At 37.9% G+C, this 18,079-nt stretch overlaps 1 protein-coding gene across 1 annotated transcript in view; it reads left to right on the top strand.

Moving 5' to 3' along the window:
• Positions 1–18,079, top strand: part of LOC107675973 (transcription initiation factor TFIID subunit 3-like) — a 61,271-nt gene that overhangs the window by 37,030 nt on the left and 6,162 nt on the right. Inside the window, exon 3 of the mRNA XM_016470478.1 lies at positions 10,098–11,794. Coding sequence (XP_016325964.1) covers positions 10,098–11,794 — 1,697 coding nt within the window. The remainder of the gene's footprint in view (positions 1–10,097; positions 11,795–18,079) is intronic.

Here is an 18,079-nt window from a genome sequence, read left to right on the forward strand (position 1 = left end):
ACACACACACACACACACACACATATATATATATTCACTTTAATCAGGCGTTATAGATGGACCCCTGTCTAAGTGTGTAAATTAATTCCAAATGAACCTTTTTTTTCCAAACTCAAATCACGCAATGTACACTATTGGCATGAAAGCCCAATAAAGCGCTCTTTTCTTATAGGAAAGCAATAATTGATTTGACATTTTCTGCCACTTCAAAGGCTTTGAGCCCTGTAGGCATGGCACTAAATTACTGGAGAAAGAAGATTTGCTATAAGCTGAGTGTTAAGTGTTCACCACTGTCTTACTCTTTTCGCTTTACCTTTCTACCTCAACACACTTGTGTGTCCATGAAAAGAAAGAGCATGTGGGTTTCTTATTGAAGATAGTTACATTCTGACACCACAAAGACCCTGTGTGTTTATCTGTAAACTTTCGTATTTCTGTCTATTTCCGCACACCTGTTTTGTATGTTTGTTTTTTTTCCTGGATAGAAAAAACTGTTCTCTGTTTTTAGGCAAACCAGCATCAAGGAAGAATTTTGATGTGTAAATACATTTTTTGCTGCGTTTATCATTGTGTGTGTGTGTGTGTGTGTGCATTTCCTGTTTTATGACATTTGAAGTTAGTTGTCACTCTGAATTTAAAGTTTTATTTGTAGTTAAAACAGATTAGGGCTAGACAGAATGACCGTATATACCAATGGTAGAAATGTCTTCTGGTAGAAGTTTTGCAATATTTTTTATATCATAGTATATATATATATATATATGGGTCAATGACGAAAAAGGGTTTAAGCATAAAAACAATAGGTGTAATACTGCTTTAAATTATTGTTGTTTTTCCCCAAAAAATTTAAAAAGTTTTCTGTTTAATTTAATTGCAATTTTGTTTTTGTTTTTCCGAGCAAAAAATAAATATCATACATTTTTCCCTGATCTACAGAAGACACCCACTAAAATGTCATTCAGTGTAACAATCTTGTCAGGCATATTTACAACAAAAATCAGTTCATGACATATTAAAAGACTAATTACTTTCACCCCAAATACAAATTTTTTGTAATTTGACATTTTTTACATTTGTCACTATTCTAGGTTTTGCCCATTTGTCAGTAAGCATTTTTTTACTCATTTAAAACACAATAAAATTGAATATGCTCCCTTATTCTTTTATATATTTTAATATGTTCAAGTCAGAATAAGCATGTTTGAATTTTTACATAAATATTGTGTTACACTGAATGACAATGTAGCATTTTTTCAACCAAATTTTGACATTTTATTCTCCAAAAACTGATTTGAAACCTTAAAAGTAGACACTTTACTTACATTTAATGTGCTTTCTATGGACATAAAATCACTTTTGTAAATTTCTTTTGATGCGGACATCTTAATGTCTTTGACCCATTTATATATAATACTTTTCGTAAGTTATGTTCACTCATTAATTTCTTGGGGAAGCTCATGCAAGCCATATCTGCGCAGGTTTAGCGCAAATACTGAACTCGTGAGACATCATGACATTATCGAGTATATTGCAAAAACTAAACAAAACACACCTACAGAGGCATGCATACGCGACTACGCATATTCTTTCACTGCATGATTCAGTCTATTAATATGCATTAAGAATGATCACATAATTCAAGATAAGGGGGCAGAGAATGTATATATTTATATCAATATCATATAGTTAAACAATTTTCAACAACGAGTGCTGTTTTAAAAAATAAAATCAGCATGGTTACAAATGTGATATTGATTTTATACAACAGTTCAATAAACTGTAAGTTAATATCAAGATACTTACATTTTAGACACCATATTGGCTGTTGTTGCTCTATTTCTACAACAAAAATAATTCCAAACCCAGCCACAGCACTGTTTTGCGTCTCTAAGCAACATGAGGCTGTTTTGTTCCTGAATAAATCAACCATTTAAATGATTCGGTTCAATCGCAATGACTCACTTATTAACAGTGACTTGCTGCCTAATTTCTATCACTGCTGTGAACTGACCACATAATATGAAGTATATCAAAATCTTTAGGAGTCAGCTGTCCACGGTAGTCCTTAAGATATCAGCACAATAACACACTCAGCAAAATATTGTCTAATTATCTTTATCGATAAAATTCCAGAAAATATTGAGATATAATTTTTTTGTCAATATCACACACCCCTAGTACTGACACAAAAGGATTTGCAACGGTCACTTTGTCACGTCCCATGTAGACAGCCTCAAGCTGTTGGTTTGTTTCTGTATTTTTAATTTTTTTTGGCTGGTAGAAGTTATATGGCCGGTAACTTCAAAATTTAGTAGCCAAATTGGCTGGTGAGTGAAAAAGTAAATTTCAATCCCTGTATGTATATATATATATATTAGGGGTGCAACGGTTCTTGGTAAGAAATCAAACCGTACCTTTCTCCACACACGGTTCGGCATGCACTAGGACCGCGGTTCAACTTAAACCTGACAATGCATCTGTAATATGGTTTGTTAGAGTTCGGCTAATGCATGTTTCTGTTGATGGATACAAATTCTGGCTTCCCAATACATTACAACAAGAGCGATGAGAGAAAAAAAACAATATGTGTGGCTATCAGTTGACAGTACTGGGCCCGTATTCACAAAACATCTTAAGGCTTAAAGTAGCTCATAACTGGCCGGTTTAGGAGAAAATCTTTAGGAGTCCTAAATTTTTGTTCTAGGAGTATTTCACAAAGCGTTTTAGCGCTAATCTGTGAAACGTTAGGAGTAGTGAAGAGGACTCCTAAGTCACTAAGACCAAATCTGAACTATCCTAAAATGGCTAATTGTTTACGAGAAGCATACATATAAGAGGCTGACAATTAGCTGAATATATACTTGTTTAATTAGTGACAGTTAGCCTGCATTTGAAAATCTTTATTTCAATGTGGCAATTAACATTTTTATTTTCAAACCTTTATTTTATAATATGGCAACATAATATTGTGCTCTACAATATTTCTATGAATAAATCTCTGACAGAGACTATCAGCCAATCACTGTGTGCATAGTCAGTAAGCATGCTGACATCATCCAAGACTTCTGTCTATTCCTTAGTAACTCTCTCTCTCGCTCTCGCTCTCGCTCTCTCGCTCTCTCTCTCTCGCGCTCGCGCTCTCTCTCTCTCGCGCTCTCTCTCGCTCTCGCTCTCTCGCTCGCGCACACACACACACGATGCGCAAAACTCCGCATTTGAACAGTCAATAGCAAATACTTAAACTAATAACAAAACAGTAGCTGATTCAGAAGCGCCAGATTGTCATAGCAAAGTCAGAATTACCTCCTCTCCTAGGTTCACGAAACGGTCGTCCATAAAATGCATTGCTGTTCTGTTGTAAGTAATCTTAAAGATTCCTAAATGCATCTACTTTCGGAAGGCCAAATAAAGTGCTTTTGCTTTCGCCTAGAAACACACAGCGTCTCCCTGACATGGCTGCTTCAACACTAACTGCGGTTACTGAAACCACGCCTTCTTTCTTTGTGTGAACATTTGGGCGGCATTATGCAAATATTTCCACATAGTGAGGTAGATATGTGGGGGCGTGTTAGAACGAGCCGTTTTAGGGGGGTGTGGCAGAGTCTTAACTTTGATAAAGAATATCTCTTTGGTTTTGAGACTTTAGTCTTTGCAACTTCAGGGATCTTATCTATGCACAATCAGCTTGTAACACTCCAAAGAGAAAGGAAAACTTGAAATCGCATCATATGACCCCTTTAAACAAGAAAACAATTATTTTATTTTTATTTTTAATTTATTTATTTTTTGGCAAACATTAACACACCATTAGGTTAATGTTGAATTCAGTTCATAGGAGGTCACAGATATATGTATATATGTATAAGCTGTTTTACAACAGATCCGAATTTGACTCAATCAAAAATTTGTTCAGAATTATTATGTTTGTAATATTAGTATTACATTTTTGAGTCTTTTGTTAGGTCAAGTGATATATAGTGTATATATAAGTTATATAAGTTGTTTTGAACTGATGCCTGACTTTATTCATATGATCATGTGTCATAAGGAATCATATCTTTCAGTTTGTGCAAGTAATTTTTATATTGAATAAAAAATAAAGGAAAAAAACAAATTAGATGAAGTACTTCCATTTGTGAAGTTCACTGAATGATCCTAAAGTAGGCTTTACTTTATTTAAAATAGGCAAACCTATTTAATATATTAATTATGATTAATATATAAATTCTAATGTAGAATGCTAGTATACAAATATACAAAATATATGTAATATAAATTATATATTATTATCATTTAGAATTTACTTATGAAATAAACTTGTTCTATGTCATTCTATGAATGAAAATAAATTATATTTTTATGTATTTGTAGAATCATTCATTTACATAGCAAATCAAATTTTATATATCAAAGCAAAATATGTAATATGTAGGCGATAGCTTTGGCTGCCCTGATGTAAAATGAATCATATTGTGACTTTGGCTATACTGCCATCCCCTACAGCAGATTTATGTACACTTTGATACATGCTATTAATGTACTTCCTTTAATATTTTGCTCAAGTCTGTGTTAAACCAATTCTTGCATGTTAACCCAAGCAAAGCTGGATCTCCACACTCTCAGATAAACAGTGTGCGTTGTAATTAGGGCACACGGCAGAGCCCTGCAGTGAGCGCCGGAGCCACAGAACGGGAGAGAAGCTGCTCTTATCTCAGGCAATTAATCAGAGAGACTCATATTGCGGGACAATTATTCAAAGCTTATTCTTGAATAACTTATAGCTGGAAGCATGCAGAAGTTTCCCCTGCCTCACGTGAAGGTCGTGAGAGCAAGGAGGCGCTGCAGGATAGAAGGCCTTGGCACATTTGTGTGTGTTTAAGATACATACTGCAGACAAGGTCAAAGTCACGGCAAACTCTGCTTCTGCTCGCATATATTTCACACCTTTTTAATGTTGTTAATAAACTTTTTTTATGTTGTTATTATGCATCATGTTGAAGGTTAGTTACGGATACATTGATATAGTAAATTTAGTCAATAAAAAATGTGATGGCTGATATTATAAATCAGTACTGTTTTGCCTTATTTAAATTAGCATTCACACTATACTCCAATCTGTAATTTTAAAGCTACTAGTAAAACCGGGAATCAATGCAGTATATCGTACAGTAAAATAATTAATAAGTGCTTAATATTTTTTGAAACCTGGTATAAAAGAGTGTACATTCTGAATTAGAAATGATACAAATAAATCATTTTTACTATCGGCCTATTAAACTATACAGATGAACTATACATATGGTAATATTTAGTAGGGCTGTACAATTAATCGCGTGCGATTGTCATGCGCATCTCGTCAGTAAAGCCGGTTCCGTGATTAGTAGTAAATCTCCATCACCTGCTTTCAGATGGAGCAGCATTTCAATCTGCGATAATGAACGCGATATTGCCTAATTGTCAGTGAACTACGGCTCTGTGTAGTAAATGCCTCTCCATCTGAAAGCAGGTGATGGAGATTTACTACTAATCACGGAACCGGCTTTACTGACGAGATGTGCATGACAATCGCATGCGATTAATTGCACAGCCCTAATATTTAGTACAGATATTGTCACCTGGTTTTAACATGATTTAGACAACGTAGCAGATTGCTTACTTAGCTGAATTATTGGACATCTGTTTATACATAAGATGTTCCTTAATGATTATATTTTAATTATATGTGGTCATTTATCTGTTTAGATTGTTAAAAGTGTACAAATATTCAATATAATTTTATAAAGAAACATTCTTGTGCATGCTTATGATAAAACTGTATTTATTTTTTAGTAAAAAAAAAAAAACAACCTAGGATTGATGTTGAATTTTTTTTTCCAATCAGGAATTGAAAAGTTGAATGTGAGTTTGCAGTCAATTGTGGAGGATTACTCCAAGCATGAAATTTTCTCAACCCCCATTGGTTGAAAGTTAAGTGGCCTTTATGATGTCATGTAAAAAAAAGGGGTGAAACAATTAATGAAAGAAGACAAACTTCTTTGTCGTCTTCATCTTTTTTTTTGTAATTTATAATATGATAACTACAGGTGCATCTCAATAAATTAGAATGTCATGGAAAAGTGGGGTGGAACAGTTCAACTTACTCATGGTTCGGTTTGTATAATGGTCTTAGAGTCACGGTTTCGGTATGGTTCGGTATGTGCTATGTTTAGGCAAAAATTATACTGTCAAATAAAAATAAAGAAAATAAGAATAATCTATCTAACTACAAGCAACAGCACAAATAAATACGATAGAGTAAAGATACAAATAACATTTTTTGTTTTTTTTAGGTAGGTCTAACATTAGTTTTTAGGTAAAGAAATTGAATAAAGTAATGAAATGTAAAACAGCATTGCATATTTGACTGTATAAATTAAAGATTAATCTTTATTAAAGTTACAAAAGCTATTCAATCAGGAGCAGTGAGGGATTTCTTTGTTGTTGCTGTTTGATTAATATTAAGAAAGTGCTGTCACTTTAAGAGAATGCACTGATCCAGTGCACTGATCCAGCACGTTCAGCCGGCTATGTCTGCTATAGGATACTTACCAAGACGGGCATTTTGACATAAGTTTTGTGTGAATTTGTCCATTTAAACAATACTTCAGAGAGAGAGCTTAATATTTGCGTGCATTCTGAGGCGCGGGTTTGCACCTATTTTGTTAGCCTATCCAGTTGAACCCACTAGATGCGGCGCTGCTATGTTGTTCATCCAAAATATTGCAGAAAAAGAGAACAATCAATGCGGGGAAGATGTTGTTTACGTCAAAACCGAAACCAAGCCGTTCACACACACAGAACGCATATTTATCGCATTTTCTAGAGGGGCAAATATCACTGTTGCACTCGCCTCTCGCACAAGAGAGCCACATGTTTAGAAAGCTATGTAAAATTAATGTAAGTTCAACTTTTAAAAAACATGTCTCAAGACTTTATGGTGGTTTTCCCAATCCCACTGTATCTCATGTTTTTAAATGAAGAAAGTAGCCTACTCTTTGTATTAAACTATACATACATGCATGGTGCTGTTTTTTTTCTAATTGTTTAAGCAACTTTATTAATTATATAAGGTTTATAAACATTAATTTAAACATTATGCAATTTTTTCAAAGATAGTCGTTTTATTTTATTATGCTTTGAAGAAACGTGAATAATATTTTGCTCGATGCGCCCTCTTGTGGCCTCAGGATAGAATCCAAAAGATTTTTTTCCCCCTAACTGCAATTATGCCTTTTAAATTCAAATATAATTCGAATATTGATAATATTTAAGTAAAAAATTCGAATTAAAATTTTCAGCCATTTTGACAGCCCTACTGTATAATGTCTTCAATCTCATTTTGTAAAAACAAATCGTGAGAAAATCGAATCGTGAAATCAAAATCATGAATCGAATTGAATCGTTACATCCCTAATGATAACTTATGATTGCAATTAAACCGGTATAAGGTGTTTTGAGAATCTTTGTGTGGTTTAGATTTCTCCTTCATTAAACACTCCTACAGGTTGATATATTTTTTTTTTTTTGCACATGCACACAGGATGCTCTCAGATGTAAATAATTGTCCCGCACAGAGGCTGTGCGGAATTGGAACATTAAACGCATCTTATCTCTTCTCCTGTTTCTCATGCTCTCCATTGATTGGAGCCCCCAATAAACGAGCTGCTTTTAATTGCAGTAGGCCTAAATCCTACTTTTCCTTTTTAATGTACCACAGTGGGAGGTGTTGGGGAGATTTTAATGAAAGTGATATGAGTCCCTCTCTTACCATACCTAACTATTTGTGTGTGTGTGTGTGTGTGTGTGTGTGTGTGTGTGTGTGTGTGTGTGCGTGTGCATGTGTATCAGTACGAGAAAGCTGGTTAGTTGCATCAGGCATTGGACTCCAATAAATTGACAGCTCTTTCTCTCTTCTCATTCACTCTCTTTCTTATCTATCCATTTTAATTACTTCACAATGTGTGTGTAAGCTTGTTTTCATTCCCATGTACCATTTTTGGTGCAGTGGCTTTCTCCCGTTATCACTCCCTGTCTTTAGTCTTATTCGCATTTGTAAGTGACACAATCAATTAAGCGCCGTGTGTTTATGTGTGCAAGTGTACAAATCCCTGCTTTTCTTCGGCAGTGCCAAATGAAATGGGAAGGAGGGGGTGATTTTTTTTATATCAGATGAAAGAGAAACTGGTTGCAAGTGAAAACGGAGCTGTTTCTCCACTGGACGGACGAGTAGAGGCCTGATGTCTGAAAATGATCACACACATTTGCAGATATCTCTCATTTCAATCCCTCCTGTGAGCACTTTGTTTCACACACACTGATTTTCATGTAATATGTGGGTCTTAAGTATGATATCGTTGATTTTGGCACAAATCCCATGCATACTGAGAACTAAGACTGTTATAAAGAACTATTATTTTATTTTATTTTTTAATTATTAATTATTATTAACATATGATTGACATACAAAATTAAAAGTAGTTTTAAACATCTTATCCACCCCACCCAATTAGATTCATTTTAATTGCTGAAAATGTAATATTTAGTTTTGACCCTGTTGCCACATGATTTGCATCCTAATGCAAAAAATGTAACGTTCCATACCATTTTTCACCTATGTAATGATTTGGACACTTTCTAAATAGCATTTGTCTAATACTTATAGTATGTATATAAAATTTTGTTCTAGCGACATTCATTAAGCTAAACCTTTGAGTCCCGTTACCAAAGTTATTAAAAAAGTTAATTTAAAAAACAAATTGTTTTCTTTAATTATAGGAAAATATAATTTGATCATTAACAACAAACCAATTTGGTTCTAAATAAGTAATGAGTCACCCGTTCTAGTGTTTAATTTATTTTTTTTTTATTTCAGGTCAAGTGAAATGAATGTTAAAACTTTTTAGTTTGAATTTTTAGTTTGAGGTGGATGAATAACATTTCCTGAAGGTTAAGCACCTCTTTATACTGACCATTTGGTGGATAGTTTAAGACTCTATTGTTTGTACCTTGGTCTTGGAAACGTCCAATTGTGTTAAAGAAAAGAGAGAGTACTTCTATTCCAACAAGAAAGGAAACGGAGGATGGAGCCATAAAATGCAAATATCACCCATGCTGCTTTTTTTCCCCATACAAATTAAATGTCAGCGCTGTGAAATACTGTCACTTTACTTCATGCTGAGGAGGCGGTGACAAATCCATATTCTTCCTTTAAATAAAAATTCTTATTACGGCGCTGGCGCGGTAATCACGCCGGCACAAAGCCTTCCCGTGATTAACGATAGCAATTTATTGTGCAAGAGGGCCGAGGAGAGGGAGAGCGACCGACTCAGAAGAGACATCATCTTTATCATAATTCGTATCATAAATAACCGGCCCCAGCCAATCAGAGAGCAGCTGACGTGTCATTCCCAAATAACCTTTGATAACTATTACCATTCCACCGGTCGGAAGAAAGCCTAAAGTCACAATGTTATCTTATCCCCATTCTCCGCTTATAGAATACAACAATATTACCATATAGATTACACTATTTATAATAGAGAGTGTCAGAGGGCCCTGCCTGCACTTCCTGTCATCTATTGTGGTGCAGAGAGTTGCAGTGGCCAGATTACCACTGGTTAACTGGTATCACACCACCCTGGTGTGTAGTGTGTGTGCGTGCATTTGGAGTGCTTGGAGACATAAAAAAGTTTGATTTAACTAGAGATTGCTTCTGCACTTGGATGTGGGTCTGATTTTGTGTGTGTGTATCTTGTTCGCTCTGTTGTTCTGCTGTGTAATCAGGTGTGGATGATTTTGATCTGTTGCTCTGATATCCGCCCTCCATTCCACCCTGAGATGTTCCCTCTCTGTTAATATTGCTCGTCAATATTGCCCTTTTTCTTATTTTTCCCTGTCACGTTCTTTCTTATTATCTATCATATTTACAAAACAGGGCTGAATCAGTGGTTTTCAGTCTGGCTTACATAATTATCTCATCCTGATTCTCAGCTCTCTGTTCTTGCTTTTTGGAAATTCTGGTTGGATGTGATTAATACTTGTACTTTTCCTTCTGGCAGATGAGGAAGAGGAGGAGCCGGTTCCTGCAGATATGGGCACTTCTGCCGAGGCCATGCAGGTCTCCCTGGGTGAGGAAGAGGATGGTGAGGAAGAGGAGAATGATGAGAACTGGCTTAGTCGTCACGGCGGACAGAGTCCCAGGCCTGAGGGTCTATTACCTGCCGCCAAGAGACCCCGCCTGAGCACAAAACCTGGCGTTAGCCCCGAATGGAGTTATGAGCCACGGGAACCTCTCAGTTCCCTCAATTCCCAACACATGCCCCATTCCCCCTCCCCTCCCCTCTCCCCTGAATTACCCCGACCTCCTTTGGCACCTCCTACACCTGGACACAAGCCGAAACTGCCCTCGCCCTCTCCTGCACGGCAGAAGAACAAATCACCCAAAAGAGGTGGTGGTTCTGCACCCACTGGTGTATTGGGGCGACCACTTATGTTGACCCCACCCAAGACCAATCAGAAGGCAAGAAAGAGGTCACCCGGTAGGCCCAAAAGCCCACGTAGCCCAAGGCCAAGCCCTGCCCATTTGGGTGCAACAGGACGTGGTTGGGCTGGACCTCCTGGGGATGATAGTTCTCGTGATGGCCAGTTCAGAGCTCATGATACAGGAGATGAGGATATTGAGAACTCTATTGCTGCTGTGATTGCACGTGCTTGTGCGGATGGAGATGGCACATCAGACCCATTTGCTTACGACTCGGACTCGGACAGTGAGGGGCCAAACCCTCCAAAACCTGCACCCAAACATATACTTAGCCACATCAAACCTCCACAACCTCTCATCGGAAAACACCCACTTCCACTAGTTCCCCCAAATCTCAACCCACCCAACCACTGGACGATGGATGACTCTATAGATGAGGTCATCCGAAAGGCCAATCAGGGTCAAAAGCCAATTCAGAGCCCAAGTCTTTCACCTCCAGAACCCACTTACTTTTCGTCCCCACCTGACTCACCTCCCACATCGCCGCCACCTCTCAAACCTCCCCAGGAACGAAAAAACCCAGCTACCGCTACCCTTCTGAAGAAGAAACTCAAGAAGGACATCAGGGCCAAGTTGAAGAAGAAAGACAAGGAGCGACTCAAGGAGAAGGGCAAAGAGAAAGGAAAGAACAAGGACAAGAACAAGGAGAAGAAGCGAGAAAAGGTGCGAGGGCAGGTAGAGGAGAACAAGATGCCCTGGCCAGAGCTATCGCTAGGAGTCGGAGGTGAAGAGCGGAGAGATGGCATTAGCGGGAAGAAAGAGAAGGACAAGCACAAGGACAAGAAGAAAGATAAAGAGAAAATCAAGAAAGAGAAAGAGAAACGAGACAAGGGCAAGGAGCGAGGCAAGGATGAGAAGAGGATATCTCAAGGAACCAAAGACATTGCTGCTGCCGTTGGCGCCACCAGCCCACTCTTCAGCCCCCAGACCTGCCTACGAGTTCCGTCAATGTTGCCCCCTTTGCCACCAATACTCCCTGATAAATTGTTCCCGTACCCCAAGGATACCAAGAGCAAAGACAAGGACAAGAAGAAGGACAAGAAAGAGAAGAAGAAGAAAAAAGAGAAGGAGAAAGATAGAGAGAAGGAGCGTGAAAAGGAACGGGCAAGGGAGAAGGAGCGAGATAAAGAAGAGAAGAAGAAAGACAAAGAGAAGAAAGAAAAGACGAAGGAAAAGGAGAAAGACAAGCCAAAACTTGAGAAATCAAGTTTATTGGTAAGACGCGCTAGCACTTGCAAAGTCCCTGGTCTCACACTGTACTGGGAAAGCTACTTTCACTGCTTACACCAAAAGTTACACTACAGTCTACTAACAAAAAGTAGCTAGGTACATTGCAACATCTTTCTATATTGTTCCACCTCTTTTTTATTATGAAACTAGAAAACACCCCAATTGATATAACAGATATTGAAAACACAAATGTTGTGAACAGATTCATTTACTTGAACCTTCCTAAACAAATTGATTCACTTAAATTGATTCTGAAGTGGAGTTACATTTTGTCATGCTACGCTGCACTTTGTTGGAAAGAAAGTTAGTCATTTTGCTGAAAACTAGTTAAAAGTCAACATAGAATGATCTTAACAACTTCAAACAATTATATATCTGTAACCTCATATTTCTGAGTGAAACAATATTCAATGGCAACAAGGTATACATGTACACAGCTTTGCATCATATGGATATGCAACTGCATGATGTACTCATCGCTGAATGCCAGCTAAATAAGGCCACATAGGCCATTCATAAAACTTCCACATGAATTCAATATGACTATCAGGTGCAGCATCAATAATGCAATACACAAGAGAGTCACACAGATAGATTTACTAGCTGGCCCCGTTATAGCGTTGTGTGTGTGTGTGTATCTTTCTGTCCTTGTGTGTGTACCTTTGAGATCAGAGGTAGATCGCTGAGCTACATTTACATTTCCGTCTTTTCTGGTCGATTTGTCCCTGGAATCCTGCTCCTTGCATGGAGCCCCTGTGTACACACACACACATACACAACAGACTATCAATCTGTGTGCAAATCAAACAAGGGATAATACACCTCAAAGCCTCTGTTTAATCAATTCATACCCCATTTTACAGAGTGTATACGTATGTGTGTCTGCAAAAGAGCTTGAGCAAAAGAGTGTGTTAGTTCTTTATCAAACTCATCCTCCAATCGCTTTTCACCGTCCAATGACAGTGATAATGTATGTGTACACCACATCAGAGCAGCTTGAATTGATTTGGACTGCTGCAGAATTCCATTTTTCCTGCTTTCTGTCTCTTTTTCATTCGTTACCTGAATCCCTGACCCCCCGAACTCTCTTTTTCTCTCCATCTTTTTCTCCGTCTCCTGCTGCCACTGGGAGATGGGATTGAGAAAGTGATTTCTCTCATTCTCCACCTGCTTAAATCTTTCCATCACTTTAATTTTTTGCAAGGATAGAGATTAGCAGAAAAATGCCGTCGGTAGCAGTAAGGGGTTTTACGCCACTGGTTGTATTAGTTCAGGTGAAAAGAGTATTGCGTTTACATAAAACCGGACAAATCCAGCCACAATGCCAGTGCTGTGGGACCACAATGCAATCTGCAATCTCTGGACCTTAACCACAACATCCAGTGCTGTTTCCTGAGAACTGCCTCGGAACTACTGCTACCAAACAAGGAATTACAGAAATTGAGAGAGAATGATGGCAGGAGAGAGAGGAGAGAAGGGAGCAAAAGTGGAAACAAATGATACAGTGAAAAGGGAGATGGAAAGAAGAGAAAGAGATTATGCTATTTTTTTCTCACAATGGGTCCCTAGTCTTTAGTTAGTCCTTAGTTCCGTAGTTGCTCGCTGAAAAACAAGGGGCCAATAGTTGGAAGTCAAAATGAAATGGTTTTTGCATCCAACTTTGTGTTTCAGATTAAAACATGATAGTCAAAAAAAAACATAGGCAGGGACTTGATTTTATTCACTGTAAATTATTGGATAATGAAAAGTGATGAAAAGCGGCATGTGGTTGTATTAGGGCAACAATATCACAATATTTTTTTTCCCCCGTATCATGTGATATCAATATTTATCACTATATTCATTTATCATTAATAAGGAATGAAAACCTTTCCACATGCTTGTTATACCTTGAGGATGAATGTAAACATAACTTTAATTAGGGCTTCACAAAATCCATTTTATTTTTCCTTAAATTATTATTTTTTCATTTTTTTCTTTTTTTTATTGTGTCTCCGTATGATATTGTTTGTCGACCAGCCCTATGTTGTATGGAAAAGGATTGTGGATGTCAGCCAAGAAGTAAAATTATTAGTCTCATAAGCCTTACACTGTCGTTACATTAAACACGAGCGAAGTGACACGTTAAAAGCAAATAGAAAGCATTATAGTCTGTGAATCTGTCTACACTGGATGTGGCGCGATCAGTCATCATCAACAGTTGCCCCTATCTATTCCTGACATACTCCACGTGTTTGCACTACTTCTGACAACAGGGTAAATGGATTTGGGTTGTCCAGTGTAGTAGACAATCTCAAGCTGTTGCAACAAACCTATTAGTAATGTTGGGTATTCTGTGATGGCCAAGATATACTCAGTGCTTCTGCGTGTTGCCCTCATCTGTGAATTTTGAAGACATTCCAGGGATGACATGAATGCCGTAACTACTTGAAAGATTTTCAAAATGCAGAGACAGGGTCATAAGTATGAATAATAAAGGTAAAATATGAACATGGGCTTTGAATTTACCCCTGGGTTTAAACTCTTTATTTTAAATATTGCCTATAAAAGCATCCAATGGGATTTTGATTCAAATTCCATCCTGCAACCTGAGAACAGTCTCCTCACCTTCTAATCTCCGCCCGTATTGAACATTGTGCTAAACGGCACAAAAAGGACCTTTGTATCATATTTAATTGTATTGTGCTTTATGGTATCACGCTCTTGTAAAATTCCGAGAGTTCCTTTTTCACTTTTTCGTTATCGGTTCTTTAGCTCATAGAGCTTTTAAAGAGCGACGCTGGTCTCCAGGTCAAGCTAGCTACAGCACTTTACATCCATTTAGAAGCTGATTAATCAATTTGCGCGATCCCGCAGCCATTTATGTTGGGTGCACGTGCAGTGCGTGTTTGAATGAGCGGGCCTAATCGTGATAGGAGTAGGTTAAGTAGGACGGGGCACTTTTAGGGAGAAAGACGTTGCTGCCACCTCCTCAACCACTTCAAGACTAATTAACATAAGCAGATAGTACTATCTCGTCCTGCTATTGTGGGTCACCCTGAGTGTGTGCACACACGTTCGCTCTTACAGGCGCGCACACGTACACGGGCCTTATCATCAAGACACACGGCCTTAGCTCCTTCCTTAGGGAGGTTGAAAGGTCCGTACTCACTCGTGTGTTGGACGGCTGCTCCCTATTGCCTGACTGTGGTTAGAAAACACAGGTGTCGTCCTTCCAAGTGGGAGATATCGCAATCTGAAGTTATTTGCATTTTAAAACTACAACTTTAATGACTGTTAATAACCTAAAATCTATACTAAACCTAGTAGTGTTTTGTTGCTACATACTGCAATTCCTGCTGCTGCGTTAATTATTTACTACAGTACGTACAATACCATTTTGTTTGTAAAATACTTTATATTTAAATGTTTTTTAATATAATTTATTTGAACAAAGCTATTTTTGTCCAGTCAGTTCGCGAGTTAGTTGTTCATTCATTAACCGTTTTGACAGATTCAGTAAGCAATACGTAAGACTCATTCCAACCGTTAACTTTAGTCTTTTTAACTGATTCCTTTCAAGAATTTGTTAACTGTACTTAGTCAATGTGAAATCAAAATTGACGCTGTTTACTTGTTTCATGCGTGTTACTAGTCAAAATTAAACAACTCGCTCTGCTTCTGAAAGACTTTACCTTTTCGGAAGGTGTCACAAATACATTTACCCCCTTGTTGCCCAACCATTTCCCTTCATTTGGGTTGAGGTCGATTCCTAACGGATAAAACCAGTCCTGCCTTTTCTGTATAATAAAGAATTGAGTTACTGTGTTAAGTCACCATTTGAGTCCAAAGTAAAATCTGGGTCCTGAAGCAGAACCAATTTTTAAGAATCTGTTTATTGTCTTTGTATTATTTTGTACCACCAACTCTTCATTTCATCGCATTCAATTCAGACTGCGAAGTCACAACTCAGTGAAAATATAATTTATTTTGCCGTGGTGCAGTAGATTAAGCAGCACCACTGTTGAATAGCCGAGCAGGAAACACTGATACCATGAGAAACAAGTTTCTTTTGCCTGTTTCTCTCAGAGGAGTTTTCCATAGATTAACACGGCAGTCTAAAATTCATTATGCCGAGTCCAGTGTTAACTCAAGAGCTCCTCTAATCAACTGAAGTACAAACTGCTGATAAATCTTTTATGGCAATTTAGAGTTGCAGTCCTTGTATAGCCCCAGTATAGTGTAACCCGTATATAGGAGCAATCGGGGTGCTTTCCCAAGCAAGTATCGCTAGAAGAGACGTGTGATAGTCATGGTTATAATGCTTCATAAAAGCCATCCGTTTGGGACAATCAGATCTGAAAGCGAATCGGAGAAGGAGAATTGTGAGTGCAGGCATACCTCCAGACATTTTTTTTTTTTTGGCGTCACTTGCCAGGTTTGTACATGCATATATGCTAATGCAGTGGCTAACACGGCTTCTCACGCTCCTATTCTCTCCAAATGATGCAACCTGCCAGCCATCCTCTCAATTCTGCTGATACTTACGTTCCCCTCTTTCCATAGAAGAAAGGACATGAAAAACAGAGAGAAAGAGAGAGGATGGGGTGGCAGACAGAGAGAGTGAGCGAGACACAGGGAGGAGTCTCCAAATCCACAAAGGTTTTGTAATGAATGCGCAGCGCAACAATAAAAACAAAAACATTAAAGAGAGAAAAGACACGTTTCTGTGTTAAACAATTAGTGCAGCGGCATTATGGGGGATCTGGGCGGACAAAAGCGCCACAGCGGCAGGGGTTCTCCCCAACACAAACACACAAAGAGCACCTCACTCTCTTTAAGCCTCGGAAAAACCCCCGAGACACACTCTACACCGGTCTCCTCTGCCAGCGCCGCGTTATCCGTCCCTACGCTATCATCTCCTCCATCTCTCATGCGCTTTGTTCGGTTCCTCATCCCATTCTGCTGTTTTTATCTCTGTTCTGGGGTCTGTTCGTACCCCTCTCTCCGTTCATCCCTGCCTCCATGGCCTCAGACAGGACACACTACTGCCAGCATCAGAGGTGTGTGTACATGAAGGGCTTTTCAGGAGGATTGACCCTGGTGCTAGCTAAACTGGATTAGCAGGACACCATGTTGTCAATTTGCCATGTTAAGTGTGAGCGTCTGAGGTGAAGCCGTGTACTCTTGTCCCCATTAGTAGCTGATTTGTATTAATATAATAGCTGAATTTTGATGTTCACAATCATGTCGACACTGAAAGTTTTGGAAAAGACAACCGTGTTTTTAAGTAGTCATTCCCTGTGTATGAGAAATACAGGGATGATGCTGCTACCCCAAACCGGTGATGGTTGACAGTCTAATTTGGTGTCTTGCTGCTGTAAACAAAACAAGTATGCCAGCATTTAACCTGTTTGGCGATAGCTATTTTAAAGACAGCGATATTACCAACCTTTTGACGCATTAATATCCACCAGTTTTTCAGTAAACTGTTGTCAACTGAGATGCCATGTTTTATGCACGTAAAACTAATGGTGAAGTAGTTGTTAGGTTCTGTAGACATTCTTTAGATTCAATGAAAATTCGTTTCTCACTTTCTGAATTTTCTGAATTCAACTTTAGAAAGCAGTTGTCGCATTCTAACCAATTCTGGATTGAACAGGATTAAGCCCTCAGAAAAGGGACTGAAAACTGAATTTAGCTGCACAGTGTACGTAACCTGTGTGAAAACTGACACTTTTAGAGTTACAGACTGTTGTGTATCTATCAGGCCATTGTTTAGAATTTTTGGGATTTTTATATTTTAATTTCATTATAATTTATTATTTTTAAACCAATATTGAAGCTAATTATAGGCTATCACAGTTTATTTTCATATTGATTCTTTTCTTTTCTGCTGTTGCCTGATTTCAACAAGAAGCATGTCAAAATCCCATTTACAGCTTAAATTTGAATATTGTATCAAAAAACAAAACAAAAAAACCCCAGGCAAAACAGAATAGAATAATTACATTGAGTGGTATATTGGTTATCATGAGATAATTATTGTGTAATTTGTAATCCCTACTGAACAGACTATAGCATTAAAGAAACCTTAAATAGGGCAGGGTGATAAATCAACATAGATGTTTATATAAAAAAAAAAAAAAAATCCATCATAAATGCGTTTTCACTAAACGGTCACTTCTGGCCAAAATACCAGTCCATAATCCATAATAATGGTTCCTCCAGTGAAAAAGTCCATCCCCTGTTGTCCTCTCACATCAAAATCCACCCACATATTTATCAACT

This window comes from Sinocyclocheilus anshuiensis, unplaced genomic scaffold (assembly GCF_001515605.1).
Source record: "Sinocyclocheilus anshuiensis isolate Anshui unplaced genomic scaffold, SAMN03320099.WGS_v1.1 scaffold1836, whole genome shotgun sequence".
NCBI lineage: Eukaryota > Metazoa > Chordata > Actinopteri > Cypriniformes > Cyprinidae > Sinocyclocheilus > Sinocyclocheilus anshuiensis.